This window comes from Chanodichthys erythropterus, chromosome 13, assembly GCF_024489055.1.
Source record: "Chanodichthys erythropterus isolate Z2021 chromosome 13, ASM2448905v1, whole genome shotgun sequence".
Lineage (NCBI taxonomy): Eukaryota > Metazoa > Chordata > Actinopteri > Cypriniformes > Xenocyprididae > Chanodichthys > Chanodichthys erythropterus.
In genome coordinates this window covers 32,490,452-32,506,154 of record NC_090233.1, presented here as the reverse complement: position 1 = coordinate 32,506,154, position 15,703 = coordinate 32,490,452, and the positions used below count along the sequence as shown (strand labels likewise).

The window sequence follows — 15,703 nt, the reverse complement described above, 5'->3', positions numbered from 1 at the left end:
AACCCCCTAGGAAGTTTCCATTTCAACTGTGATGGCTAAAGTAAAAATAATACTGCTGAGGTTTTTTTATATATATATATATATATATATATATATATATATATATATATATATATATATATATATATATATATATATATATAAGAACAAGTTATGGTCTATATGATTTAACTGCTCTACCAAATATTAAAGTAAAAATAATCATAATAATACTGCAGTTGAAATGATTATGGATTTGTGTCACTAACTGTTTCTTGTTATGCACATACCATAAAACCAAGCATCTGTACAAGAACTGCAAGTCATTTTGTCTTTTACGGGCTGTCTTAGAGCATTTGTAGGACAGTGATTATTAAGAACACAAACTGGAAGATCTCCATTTTTGATCATTTGTACCCTAACCCGGATCGACTTATGTGGCAGAACAGTGTCATGGAGAAACACATACCCAAGACCTACAAAAAGAGATTGATATGTATAGTCAAGTGACAAAAAATACTTAAATAAAATATTTATGATGGTACACTTTAGTGATGATCTGCATCAATTGTAAAACAAGCTGCTCAACAACATTTTTAAAGAAAACCAACCTTTAGTATTCCCCACATTTTCTAAAAATTGTATCTTTCTGTTATGTGAGGTGTAGCACCCTTAGCTGAGGTGACTATGACAAGACAAATACAAATACGGTCTCGTATTGAAACTCATACCTCAATAATGCAGACAACAATGACGCCAATCCCCGTGTTCAAGAGGTTTTTATCAAATGCGTTCTTGAGCTTGTCGAAACAACCCTAAATACAAGAAGACAATACAAATGATGCTATAAGACTGAATAAGATGTGTTGATGTGCATTCCACACCTGGGGCCTGAACCATGACGCCGGATTAGCTAGCTAGCCAGGTAAATTTCAGATTAGTGTGTGCCAATCCTGGGTTTTAGGTACCATGAAAGTGATTTGGCTTTTAGCAGTGTTCATCACCATAGTAACTTGAGCTCCACTACAAACCTGTTCCAGGGCAGGTTATGTTCTGGTTCAGAAATCTCAAACTGAAATTGGGCCAATCGGATGTGAGCTAAAATGAACTGACACATCCAACGCAATAAAGTCACTCCCCCAGTTTCTCATCCTCCAAATTAAAAATTAAAAAATTTAACAATGAAATTGTCTGGCTTTAATGATAATTACTTAGAATTATTTTATGATTTATATAATTATTACACTCTAAAAATGCTGGGTTAAAAACAACCCAAGTTGGGTTGAAAATGGACAAACCCAGCAATTGGGTTGTTTTAACCCAGCAGTAGGGTTAAATGTTTACCCAACCTGCTGGGTAGTTTTATTTAACGTTTTATTTTAAGTTTTTATTTCAACTATTGTTTAAAAATTACTGTATTGCTTAATTAAAATGAACCCAAAGTATGTTGGAAATGAACATTTATTAATGTTCAATGAATAATTATTAAACAATAAACATTTATTAAATTGCTTATTAATAAATTTATATTATAAAATATTAAAGCTTATTAATAAATATTCACCTTTTGTCTATTTTTGTTGCCTCTAATTGCATCTGGTTTTTAATTTCCCAACTATTTTGGGTTCATTTTAAGCTAGCCATATAGCAATTTTTAAACAATAGTTGGTTTAAATAAAACTACCCAGCAGGTTGGGCAAACATTTAACCCAACCGCTGGGTTTGTCCATTTTCAACCCAACTTGGGGTGTTTTTAACCCAGCATTTTTTATAGTGTATATGAAATAATAATATTATTAATCCAATCAACACAAGCAATTTTAGTTTAGCAGTTATTAAGCATTTAGTTTTAATGAATATTAATATATACAGATTGTATGTAATACAATATAAATATAATATAAATAAGCTGTAAATAAATTTTAATATGACTACATGCGACCTTACATGTTTGAGTCTCTATCTCAATATATTATCAACTATATAAACTAACATCACAAGTTTCACTTGCACTAATGAAGCAAGACACTTTCTTTTATTTGTCCTCTTTCATGGACAAGTATTTTCATTAGTGTAAATGAGTTTAAATACTTCATTTTCTTCAATCTCTTAACCTTCAGCAAAAGAGTTTTGAATCGTGCTGGCTCTCTCTCTCTATTTCTGTTGCAAGGCATGTGATTGGCTGTTCACCACCGATGTCACGGATTCATGTGCACGTGCTCCACAAACTCAGGATCAAAGCCTGAGTTGACAGAGAAAGTTGATGATAAGCATCATGGTACCAGCAAAACCAGATTGGAGTGGTTTGATTTTTTGATTTTTTCAACTCAAAACTAATCCTATAACCCTGAGTTTGTTCAACTACCATCGTGGTACAGGCCCCTGGTTTATCGTCATGTTTCATTAATATTGTTTTGACATGTAGCTGATATAGAGATGGATTTGAGTGAAGTATTACTTCAGGCCAGTGTGTTCCATTTTTAGACTTGCATGACTGTGGTACATGGTTATTCCAATCCGTCACGTTACTGATTCCGCAGCACTGAAACTGTTGATTTGTTAGAGGGAAAAAAAACTGTAATTTAAACTTTTAACCTTTTTTTTTTTTCTGAAGAAAATGTGAATGGTCTTTTTTATGGTTTTAGTTTATGTCCAGTTCATGTCCAACACTAATCAGTAATGATGATGCTCTGTTTAGTCTTTAGTCATCTACAGTAATCTACAGTAAATGGGCACTTACTGTCTTTTGCACTGTGTCCCAGTCATCTTCATTTGTACTGTTTTTTCTGTGGTTGATGGATGATTCTAAACCACTCTTAAGATCTTTATTAATGAATTCCCCAATCTGTGAGTATAAAAAGCACAATCTGATACATCTTTTCCTCACATATGCTCTGCTTCTCTATAGCTACAAATCTTTTTCTTACCTGTCTTTCGTACATGAGCAGAGCGCAGGCAATGACCAGTTCAGCCAACATTAGAATGAACAACAGTATGAAGAACTAAACCAAACAAAAGAGATGCTGTGTTTTAATAAAAGAGCGTAAAAAGTCAAATTTAATGGACTTCAAAAAATATGCAAGTGTAATGACAGATGCTAATAATATTCAGTATGAGACTCACAGATATTAGCAGACAGCGATTTTCTTTTAGCGCTCCAAGAAAGCCCAGGAAGGAGACACAGGTGATTATGATCCCAATGATGAAAAGAGCGTTTGCTATGTTTATAGCCTCAAGGCTGGGAAGTAGGGAAGAGAACCTGGTGGATGTCATCAAGTAAATGCCTATTCCAAAGACAGCAGCTCCACAGATCTGTAATGATAATGTGATAATGTAATGAGAGAGCCTCATAAAAACATAGAACATAGAAACATAGCAAGTTCCAAGCTCCAATCCTGGAGTACCGCTGTCCTGCAGAGTTTAGCTCCAACCCTTAACAAGCTGAACCCTTCACGTGCTATCGGAAATTTGATAATTCCCACTTCTGAAGTCGTGATTACAAGCTCATCGCATTCAAGTTTTGAAATGGGAGAGTGTTCATGTTAAATTTTTCCAATTTTTTTTTTTTTTTTTTTTTTTTTCATTGTTTTTTCAGCTTTGGTGCTCTGCAGGACAGTGGCACTCTGCAGTGCCTATCCCTGCAGAGACAAGAGCTGTGAAGTATATAGCCTAGGGCTTTTTCCACTGTCTTTTTAAACGTTGCTTTTAACTCCAGGAAAAAAAATAATTGAGCAAAGTGTCATTTTAAAAGGGGTTAGCTCCGCATATAGCACCACATTTGCGGGGTTAAAGGGTTAGTTCACCCAAAAAATTTAAATTCTCTCATCATTTACTCACCCTCATGCCGAAAGACGTTCGTTCATCTTTGGAACACAAATGAAGATATTTTTAATAAAATGTGAGAGATTTCTGTCACTCTATTGACAGCCACGCAAATACTACTTTGATGCTTTAAAAAGTTCATAAAGTGATTTGTATTGAGTGGTTTAGTTTTTCTGAAGAGACGTGATCGCTTTTTCATGATAAACAGAACGAATTTAGGCTTTTATTCACATATAAACATTGATCAGCGAACATAAGCTCTACAGAACCTGCTTGACGCGACAGAACAAACCTCATTGGTTCTTGCGGAAGCTCAAATGTGCTGCATAACACACGAGAATGAACCTCATTGGTTCTCACACACACATCCAGCGAACATGCTTGAGCTTCCATTTACCACAACTGATGTGCGAGTTGATCAATGTTTATATGTGAATAAAAGCCTAAATTAAATCTGTTAAGCATATTAAGCCATTGTGTCTCTTCAGAAAATGTGGACTAAATCAGTCAATTCATATGGATTAGTTTTACTCTTTATGAACTTTTTGAAGCGTCAAAGTGGTAGTTGCGTAGACTGTCGATGGATGGACAGAAAATGCTCAGATTTCATTAAAATATCTTTATATGTTTTTCAAAGATGATCGGAAATCTTACGGGTTTGGAACAACATGAGTGTGAGTAAATGATGACAGAATTTACCTTTTTGGGTGAACTATACCTGTAAGCCGGTATTAAAGTGCCCATGTATGTCAAATGTCAATGTGTTGTAGCACCCAGTTGTTTAGCAACAAACCACCAGTCATAAACTGACCAGAATTTGTCTCGGTAAATATTCATGCGCTTTTTACATCCACGGAAACTTTCACGTGCTGTAATTTGTTTGGCATTTGAGGAGAAAATCAAAATTCACTAATTGGAGTGAATATAAGACCGTTATATATTTTTTTTACAAATTTGGTTCTAAAAAGGTTGATTTCTCTATTCAGCACAAACTGGAGGTACAGCCAATATAAGCCCAAAGGATGTGCATGAGACAAACCATTATTTTAACAGGTTGCGTGCTGTAAATGCATCCAATAAGTATAGTATTTTGATTATACGTTTTATTTACACAAATATAGATTTTTTTAAAGTTGTAGATTTAAAAATGATTTTGAAATTTTATTTCAATCATTGAAGCAGCTGAAAAATAATGCCTTAAAATGCCTCTAAATTACTTGTTTCTTTGTTTTTTTCTTATAGGTTATGCACATTAGAGTTTTATGTTACATCTTATGTTGTTAAATTATGTTTATCAATTATTTTAGTGTAAGTTGTGTAATCATGATGACATTGTGTGCACCTTCCATGTATTTACCTTGTGGAAAAGCAACTTGTGGTGAACTTTATTTCATCATGTGGCTTTCTCTTTACTACTTTTATTATTATTATTAAAGGTATAAAAGACATTTTAGTAGCAGCATGGTCTTGTTAATTCAGCTTAAAAAGGGGCTGTTGGATTTACCGGCATTTGTTTGTTTACATAGATATTTTTTATATTAAGTTTTAAATGGAAATAAATTTACAGGTTGTTCTATGAATATGTTTACATTTTCATTGTATTTTTAGATGTTGTATTCTGGCAACCACAGCTCCCAATTTTGCTTTCTCTCTAAAAACAACAGGACATTTTTTTACAGTGTATATTTTTAAATAGTTGGAAACATGGAAAATAATGCAGAAATTTGTTAACCCAGGGTTTAGAATGGCCTGAGATTAACTATTTTGTGTTGAGAACAGATATATAATGATGTGACAGTCTGAAAATGGATACTTACAAAAAAAATGAAGTTCACCAGACACATGGTGTACTTCAGACACTTCAGGCACGACATCTTCCACGGCGTTGGTCAGTTCTGTAAGGTTATCAAACACCGGACCCGAGGTTAAACTGTTATTTCACACGAAGGCCTTGTGTTCTTTCCCAAACTGCTTGCATCCACAACATAAAGTTCACTGACTCAGTAAAGTCAGAAAAACCATTTCCTGTGTCGAAACTAAAGGTGGAGCTGACATAGTGGAAGAATAAATAACACTAACTACTAAATGGAGCCTCATATATAATTTTACTGTCTGTGATGCATTTCCTGTGTAACTTCCCCACCAAACCAACAGTTAGTTTAATTATTTTCAACTCTACTTAGTGAAAACAAATACACAATATATATGCACACAGACAAGACAGAAAAATATTAACTGAAAAATTCTTCTTCTTTCAAATCCTATTTTTTTCAACAATTATCAGGTAAACAAGAATTCAGAAATTCACTACTCAATATGTTCGGACACATAAAATAAACAAAAAGAAATTTCTTGAAACATGGGCTGGACGTTTCATGAAAACCTATTTATGAAAAAAAAAGACTGTGAGTATAGTAACAAAAGTGAGTATTACTTGCCCAACATTGAATGAAAATAAATGTCAAGAAAAGTTAGATTTTATATTCTTACCTTTAATTTACTCTGTAAATTAAGATGCTCCGAAGAATAATCCTCAATTAAGACAGTTGTACTCTGTGCTCTTTGTGACTGTAGATTTTAAAGTCTGTCACTGGCAGTGGGAGTGCAGAAGGTCTTACTTCCTCTCTAAATGACGCAGTGTCTAACTGACAGAGCATGGGTGTTGAAGAAGACAGATGACACAGAGAAAGAAAGAGGTGCCATGAAAAAAAGTTTATGATTCACAGTCACTTTACCACATGCCTTATATGCATGTACCCAAAATACACCTGTTGCAGAGAAGCCTGAAAACCATCTGAACCTGTTCTGTTTTTGTGTGTTACATTCTAACCGAACCCCCTATTATATTATTTAGTTAAAAATGTTTTACCAGTCACCTACATGTCTAAAACTGAAGAGGCTTCTCATTAAAAACACAGACGAGAAGACAAAAACATATTATTCTTAATATATTCCAGGGGAAAATCACTAAGGGTTTTTTAAAGTTACACATATTCTCATTATTATCATCATGTGTCAATATTTTTGAGTAATCTGCATGTTCAAACCTTGAACTTTTTTCCTCTTTTGGTTTCCTCTAACAAATAGACAGGAACAGATAAATGTACAGAAACTGGAGAAGGGGAAATGAAACAAATTGAGTGCTGACAGATATATATAAAAAAAGAGAGATGCAAACTTTTATTTGGCTTCAGTTGTGTGAAATTTTATCTTGAACCTCTTGGGTTTAGGTGACAACCCTAAAAAATAATGAGCTCATTAACATATTGTAGTTAATATTGTATTACTGTTAGTTGTAACGAGTGTTTTGTGTAATTCGATTGCTGTGTATGAGTTTATGGATAAGACTTTTATGCGCGCTTTTTGCACTGTGTTTTATTCAGCTCTCTTACTGTGATTTTCAGTAGTGAAAATGGACACTTCATCTTTTGTTTGATGTACAATAAACTTCATAAAGTTTTGGCCATCATTCGGACGGGGTCCACTATAACAGGCTTGTACTAGTGGATAAAAGCAAGAGGACAACATAATTTATAACCGTTATTAAACTAAACTATACCTGTTCTATCTCCATTCTGTAGTATATTCTCTGACTCTGTAGGCATCATTGTCTGACTCCAGTTCGAACTGATCACCATTACTGACAGTTCTGACATTTTCAGTGCTTGAGATTTTCCTGTTTGTTGCAGGAGCTATTGAAGCTTCGCCCTCTTCTTGAAAGTGGGCCGGGAGCAGCAGCTCATTTACAATTAAAGGGACACACACACAAAAACTTGTTTTTGCCTTTTACAGTCTATGGTTTTTGCTCATACCCCATTTTGTGAGGTGGCCGAGAGAGCTCAACGTGCTGCAAATGAAGAAAACATCATCAGTTTGACAACACACGCGCTGCAAACTCCACGTTTTCTTTATTTGCAGCGCATTTCACTATTTGTAAGTGTTGTGGAGTTTGCAGCGCGTGTGTTGTCAAACTGATGAAGATGTTTTCTTTATTTGCAGCGTGTTGAGCTCTCTCGGCCACCGTACAAAATGGGGTATGAGCAAAAACAAGTTTTTGTGTGTGTCCCTTTAATTGTAAATGAGCTGCTGCGTGTTGAGCTCTCTCGGCCACCGTAATTTTGAGCTACAACTTAACACACTCCAGAGACAATATATAATTTATTAAAATATATAATTTATTGATTAATTGCTTTGTTGTTGTTTTTTGTTCTGTTGATATTACATAGTTTTGGATAAGGAGAATAAATGTTTAAATTAAGTATTTTTTAAGTAAAAGAAAAGATCTGTTATTGTTTAAAGCTGTCATGTTTGACATTTTCACAAACATTTTGTGGTTACCATTATGCCAAACAGTAGTGCTCGTCATGGTTAGGTTGTGGGTGGCTACATGAAGGCATATTTAACACTGACCATATAGCAATATATGCAATAAAATCAGTAACAACTAGCTTACTTATCTAGTAAATGTAAATGCTAAAAGGGGCCCTGTACAATTAGCATCTTATGCTAGCTGTTAATTTGAACTGGAAGAGATAAAAGATGAATTGGTCCCAGAACCACCTCTCGATATGTTGAAATTAGTTGGAATAACTAATCGGTTAAAAGACTGATGCAAATGGTTGCATTCTTTTTCGTTGAGCAAAAACATTTATGTTGTGTTGTCATTATTTTTATTTTTTTTTGTAAAAGCTGAGAAATGTTTATTGTAAAACAATTCCTAACATTTTCAATCATAATAAAAACTTTAGTAGTTGTCAATAACAAACATCCATTTATATATGTTTAATTTAGAATTTTCATCATTCAACATGTTTGTGACAACCATGAAAATGTTAAACAGCAGTTTGATACAGCAGCTTGCTCAACCACTGAGCTCATGAGAACAGCAATGCAATCTCTGCCCGGTATAAAACAATGAACAAATGTTGCTTAACTGTAGAGAGCAGCGACTAGAAGTGATAAGAAAAGACTGAAACATGGACAAAAGGAAAACCCTTTGCATATCTTTGCAACAGCCAAATGTTAGTAGTGCATCTCTGCCTTTTTATGGAAGATATTAAGATACAGGAATTCAAGACATGTCGTCATCAATTTCTATTATATCAAGGCCTGGTTTCACAGACGGGGATTAGATTGAGCCAGGATTAGTCCTTAGTTCAATTAGGACATTTTAAGTAGCTTTTATAAATGTGCTTTAGAAATAAACATTACTGGTGTGCATCTTGAGACAAAACAATGGCTCTGACATATTTTAAGATATGTCAGTGCAAGTTGCTTTCAGTTAAAACAGCTCAAACATGCATTTTAGTCTAGGACTTGGCTTAAACCTTGTCTGTGAAACCGGGGACAAGATTATTAAACATATTATTCAAATAAGGCCATGGAGACATGTAAAACAAAGGTTTATCACAAGTTGATGGCTAAAATAGTTAAATTATGTTTGACAAAGTAACTTTGGATAAGCTACATATGGCCAGTTAGTGCAGTTTTGAATACATAAAAAGGGACCACATATAACAAAAGACATCAAAGCACCTACATTTACCTGTATTTATTACAAAATAGAAGTTTGGAGAAAATATTCTTCACATTCACATTGATGGTTGTTACTGTCTATTTATGACAGTAAAGCTGGCCAGCATAAATCATGTAAAATGAATCATGTTTTCATCCTTAAGTTAAAACATGATTGCTGACAGTTAAGTGATAGTAACAGATTGGGTTTTTTTGGCACAGCCATTTACTGAAGACTAGTAAAGATCATGACATTTAAGTCGAGGTCACATTCATATTTTCTTCTGATCAATTTCTGTCAAACAAAACAAAACAAAAACAAAAACAAAAACAGGGGCTCTGGGGATTTCTGCAGTGGCATTACAATAGACAACCTGAGATTACAACAGTTTAACTCTGTAAATGCTGTCACACATTGTTCTCTGTGCTGCCTCAGGTTGAAAGGCCAGGGTCAGAGTAACCGGTACAAAAATACAGCAAACGCACACAAAAGTCTGGAGAGACTTTCAAAACCAGACGCACACTCTTTCAAATACTTTTGAACAGTTTTTTGAGATGATAATCATGATTGAGGTGATCAGTTTCCACTTGGAGAGGTCAGGTATGGCTTTTTTAGTTCAGCGTTGACCTTCAGGTCCTTTCTGTTGGTGGCAGGGGTAAGGACCAGAAGAGGTCCTTTGCAAAAATGCCAGTCGCACTCACGTTGGATCTCTCGTTCCATTTCCTACCTGTCACTCTCTCATTAATCTGCTCAGTAGAAGCGCTTGCGGCGGTTTTCTTTATAACGATTATATAGAAAGAGAATTACCACAATCACTACAACCAGTGCAACAACAGAAACAATGAAGAGAAAGAAGACGGTGATGATGCTCCTTCCTTCATCCTCCACGTGTACTGTGTAAAGAAAACATTTGTAAGGTACAGCCGTTTGTACTCCTCTGCAAAATATCTAATATGGAACATGTAATGAAGGTATAATCTTTTTGTAACTGTATTACCATTAGGGTCCACTCGGTAGTCTACACTAGGCAATGTGATCTCCTGCTGTTCCTCTTCCTCTTCAGGACTCCGTTCCACTGTAAGCTCATAGAGCTTGAGGGAGATCAGGTCATGATTATCTAGAAACAAAACATGCAAAAAAAAAAAAAAAAGTAAGTAATAAAAGAAAGAAAATATATTTTTAATGATTCATACTGTTTAATATGTTATTGGTTTACATCTTTAAAATTATATATATATATATATATATATTATATAATTTGTTACATTTATATAGCACTTTTCTGGGTACTCAAAGCGCTTTACAAATTTGGAATGGGGAATATCCTCATCCACCACCAATGTGCAGCATCCACCTGGATGATGCGACGGCAGCCATATTGTGCCAGAACACCCACAGCACACCAGCTGATTGATGGAGAGGAGACAGAATGATGAAGCCAATCAGTGTATGGGGATGATTAGGAAGCCATGATGATGGACAGAAGCCAATGGGCAAATTTGGCCAGGATGTCGGAGTTACACCCCTACTCTTTTCGAAGGACATCCTGGGATTTTTTTTGACCACAGAGAGTCAGGACCTCGGTTTAACGTCTCATCTGAAGGACGGTGCTTTTAGGACCCACACAGACCACAGGGTGAGCACCCCCTGCTGGCCTCACTAACACCTCTTCCAGCAGCAACCTAGTTTTCCCAGGAGGTCTCCCATCCAGGTACTAACCAGGCTCAGCCCTGCTTAGCTTCAGTGGGAAACCCAGTGGGAAACTCTTGGGCTAATTAAGATATTGTTGATGAAATCTGAGAACTCTCTGGTTGAACCACTGTAGTCACTAAACTATTTTTAACAATGTCTTTACTACCTTTCTGGACCTTGAAAGTGGTAATTAAATTGCTGTCTATGGAGGAGTAAGAGCTTTCGGATTTAATCAGAAATATCTTAATTTGTGTTCCGAAGATGAACGAAGGTCTTACAGGTTTGGAATGACATAAGGATGAGTAATTAACGACAGAATTTTGATTTTTGGGTGAACTAACCCTTTAAGTTTGTTAACATTAAGTTAGTGTAACATTAAATCTAATGATTTTAGGATTGGCCTAAAATGTTTGAGTATGATACATAATGCGGTTTACATAGGATTTAAAGGGTTAGTTTTGAACTAAAATGGAATGAATTGAACACTACACTGGTTTCAAACCTGATAAATCTCCAGTGGCTGACGAGACTCCGAAGTAATAACCTTGTGGTAGCCTCACTCCAGGAACGTCCAGGCAGTCCTTCCACTCTTGCTTCCCATCAACATCAATCATTACCTTAAAGACAGAACAGCAAATGAAGGTGCATATGGAACTGAAGGCTTCTTTCCAACATCTGTCTAAACAATACTTCCTTTATCTCTTTCATCACAAGATCTTGAGCATCAGCGTGGCAATATGTGAGACTGAACTGGTGTGGCACTGCATGCATGTATTACTCTGAATAAATGCTGAATAAAGAAATACAGAATGTAAAGGTGCCTCTTACTGTGAGTCTGTTCTTCATGTATCTGATCAAGAGGAATGTGTCATATTCAACGTTGCGAACGTGAGCAGTGCATCCACCAAGATCAGTAGACCGTCCGTCACGGTCATGATCATATGCTACACTCCCATTTCCAACCATTGCAGAGATAAAAGGAAACGTTCTCTAAATGAGAGATGGAAATTAAATGGGTTAGATTATATCTTACTTGCAGGCCAGGGGTTATGTCATTTTACAAATTTGATTTTGCAATGATTTAACTAAACCTATTATGCTTTTTTACATTTTCAACTTTCTATAGTGTGTAATGTTGCTGTTTGAGCAGTAAAAAAAAAAAAGTCTACAAAACAAAAGGCAAAGTCCACTCCAAAGGGAGTTATTAGGTGTATCGACCTGAAGCGGCACTGCACAGATCGATCGGTGTATGACATCAAAGTATCACGAGAGCAACTTTGAGGTCATATACTGACCACACACATATTCTCTATATCAGTAAGGACAGTTTCTGAACTCCCTGAAACACCTTGATTGTAGTTTTAAGTTTCTTTTGGGAATGTACACCACAATTTTTCTTGTTTAAATAATTCCCGCCCAAGTCATATGCAAAAAAAGGGAAGGGGGCAATCAGAGCACACTGCGCTTTTCAGAATGAGCGGCCTCATATAGACAGGAATTAAACAGGGTTGCATTTCCCAAAAGCAAATATGGTCACAAGTTCTGTCGTTACCTACAGAGTTTAATGGAACTTGTGAATGTAGTTGGCTAATGATGCTTTTGGGAAATGCAACCCAGAGCATAACTGACAGGCTGGGAAGAGAGGGGCTCCAACAAAATCAAGACTTTGTAAAAGAGCATCATATAGTCTCATTAATAAATGGTTTCTTATGACTGTTAAAAATGACATGACATATGATCCTCATCATATGTCATGTCAGCTTTAACAGTCATAAGAAACCATTTATTACGTGACATGTATGATAATCTTGTTTTTTTGTCTAATGTTTAGTAGTGATATACCTCAAGCTGCTTGTCATCATTCGGATAAGTGTCTACAAAAACACCCAGACCAGTAAAAAGATTTTCATTTCCAAACACTTGACCTAGAATAAAACACAAAGATCAAAAAACTCCATCATAGTCATATCATGGAAAATCTACATTTTGAAAGTTTGTAATAATAATGATTTCTTACCAATTTGCATTCGCTCTTTAGTCAGCCATATTGCAAGGCCGTCCCCATTCAGGTTCTTCTTGCCCTCACCATGGATCTTAAATTGCACTCGTAGCTCCCAATCCCTAAGGTAACAGGGCTACAGACACAAACACACTAATTAACAAACCTGACTATTAAACAATCTCAAGAACCTCTTTGTCTAATAGGTTGAGCTGTCTAATAGCTCTAGATTCAACCCAAGGTGGTGTTTCAGGTTTTCTTGTCATCCAAACTCACAATACGACTCCACACAGCTCCTTGTCTGCTCTGCAAGTCTGGTGTTAGCCGTATGTGTTCAGGCATGATCATGGTGTTGCCCATGAACTCCCAGTGAGAGGAGCTGGAGGAGCCCAGTCCTGTGAACATACATCAACCTTTTACAGTAGATGCAAATCACACACATATATAAATATGCCGTATGAGTTAATTCAAGGGATATTTTAAGATAAAAGTTGCTATAAATACAGGTTCATGTTGTTTGATAAAGCATATGAACCGGAATATCTACAAATGTCTTGTACTTCCGCCCTGTGGACGACGTGAGAAATCAATGCAGTTGCGAAATACAACAGCCACTCTTCTGAGAGCAAGAAAAGGACAACCAAAAATAGCCAAATAAATAAAGGATACAGTGGTTGTAATAACAACAAACTAGTGGTCTCACCTAACTATTTTGTTCTGAACTAGTTGACTTTGCTGAAACAGGTGCCACTTTTGGCAGGGCACCTGTTTAACGTAACTGAGCGAATAGGAATAACGTTAGACACTTACCTTGGTACGGCTTAGTCAGCGAATACTCTCGCTTGAGAAATTCATAAGTGTTATCTTCATATGTGTTTTCTCCAGAACTACTACTTACAAAAGTGAGTATTAAAACTAATAAGGCAGATATTCTAATTTTGTTTGCCAGACTGTACGGTAAATTCATTACTGTTGTGTAAACAGCTCCTTTCAACTTCATCGCGGTGGTCGCCATTTTTCCTCGCTCACTTCAAAATGTCCGCCCCTTATCACTATTGGTCTATTTTCATGCGTGCACTGCAATAATTGGTTCACAATATTGCCAATCATTTTTTCGACCAATCACCGTTTTCCCTGCATTGCGTTTGGTGAGTATGTGTGCCAGTAAAATAAGAATATACTCTGAAACAAATTAAGCTAAAAATCTAGGCTATTTTAAATGTTATTCAAAATCTGCGATCTAAATCTTAAATCAAAATATTTAAATTGTATTTACATATCTGAACTATAATGCAAATCATCATGCCCCTAACGTAGTTCTTGTCTTTCTAGGTCAGTTGTTTGTTTAGCACATAAGCAAATTTTTATCATTCAAATTAGCTGAAAATCTGAAGTACTTAAAAAATCGTTCCACACTGACACATTTCGGCCCGTTTGATTTTATTGTGTTGATTTGTTTACAGATATTACACAAATGTGATGATATTATGACAATTTAATAGGGGTTTGAATTTAAATCAGCATACAAAATGTCAAAATAATCAGCATTTCAAAAATAAACCCAATGTTTCATTTCAGTAGGCTACATAACATTTGTTTGGTGAGCAGAAAGAAAAAATCAAAGTGTTTCTGCTGCTTACAGGCTAATTAAGCATTGGTTGCTTAAGAAGAAAAGATAATTGATGAATGAATGAATGAAAAAATAATTACAAATTAGATGCTTACATTGTCTAACACACACACACACGCGTTTGTTTTTGTGAATTGTGGGGACTTTCCATAGGCCGCAATGCATTTTATACTGTACAAACCGTACTTTCTATCCCCCTACCCTACCCCTAACCCTAAACCTAACCATCACAGGAACCTGTGCACACCTTTATATTCTCACAAAAACATAATTTAGTATTTTTATTAATTAATTTACATTGTGGGGACCGGTGGCTGGTCCCTACGATGTAATGTAAACAAAAGCTCTCCTATTGTTATAAAATATGTGATTATTGTAATGAATGTACAGTATATTCGCTGCAATTATCACATATTATACATTCCATCTTGTAGAGGTGTTTGACATTTCATACAGACAGCAGTTTAAATTACTCACCGCTAGAGGTCACCCGACGACTGGAATTGTTCTCACACCGTGTATTTTGAGTTCTAGAATATAATTTAGCTCAACCTTGAGATTTTAGTTAGCCTATACATTCTGCAAGCAAATCCTCACTGACCCACACAGATCTAAAACAGCAATGCATAACCAAAAGCTAAAAGGAAGGAAGCGGTCCGGAATACTGGTTTCAGCATGTTCGGAGGTACGGCCAAAATGAATAGCTGAGTTTAGACCATACGCTCCCCTGGACTTCAGCTGTTTCAGAATATGCCTTCTGGCTCTTGTCTGTGGGTGTTCGTGAAGTTATTAGGTTTCCTTGTTGAGTCCAACCTGTAACTGTATACAATGGCAGGTCTCACTGCACTAGCTGAGAGCATGCTGGACTAAAGTGTGGCTTTGAGTTTTGATGGGCTCTTTAGGTTATAATCAGAGGAAGACATGTTCACGCCTAAGCGGTTATACCTAATCAGGCAAGGTAGAAAATACCATTTATACCAGCTCAGCTCAGGTTACTTCACTGAGTCGCCTCCTCTGCTTTTCCCACACACTGTTGTCCTCTATCAGGTTTATGAAGGCTTGATTA

The 15,703-nt window shown here is 35.9% G+C and overlaps 2 protein-coding genes across 2 annotated transcripts; both read right to left on the bottom strand.

Moving 5' to 3' along the window:
- Positions 1–79: 79 nt before the first annotated feature.
- zgc:64051 (leukocyte surface antigen CD53) lies at positions 80–6,475 on the bottom strand. Its single transcript, XM_067406077.1, has 8 exons — positions 6,292–6,475; positions 5,619–5,696; positions 3,103–3,291; positions 2,907–2,981; positions 2,720–2,824; positions 2,438–2,527; positions 711–794; positions 80–455 (listed from the first exon to the last, which is right to left on the bottom strand). Exons 2-8 carry the CDS (start codon positions 5,673–5,675, stop codon positions 387–389), a joined length of 669 nt encoding a protein of 222 aa, XP_067262178.1. The 5' UTR covers positions 5,676–5,696; positions 6,292–6,475; the 3' UTR covers positions 80–386.
- Positions 6,476–8,444: 1,969 nt separating this feature from the next.
- Positions 8,445–14,046, bottom strand: lman2lb (lectin, mannose-binding 2-like b). The gene is made up of 8 exons (XM_067407561.1): positions 13,818–14,046; positions 13,284–13,402; positions 13,026–13,143; positions 12,851–12,933; positions 11,837–11,998; positions 11,511–11,625; positions 10,314–10,433; positions 8,445–10,209 (listed from the first exon to the last, which is right to left on the bottom strand). The coding sequence occupies exons 1-8, from the start codon at positions 14,020–14,022 to the stop codon at positions 10,067–10,069; spliced, it is 1,065 nt and encodes a 354-aa protein (XP_067263662.1). The 5' UTR covers positions 14,023–14,046; the 3' UTR covers positions 8,445–10,066.
- Positions 14,047–15,703: the final 1,657 nt, after the last annotated feature.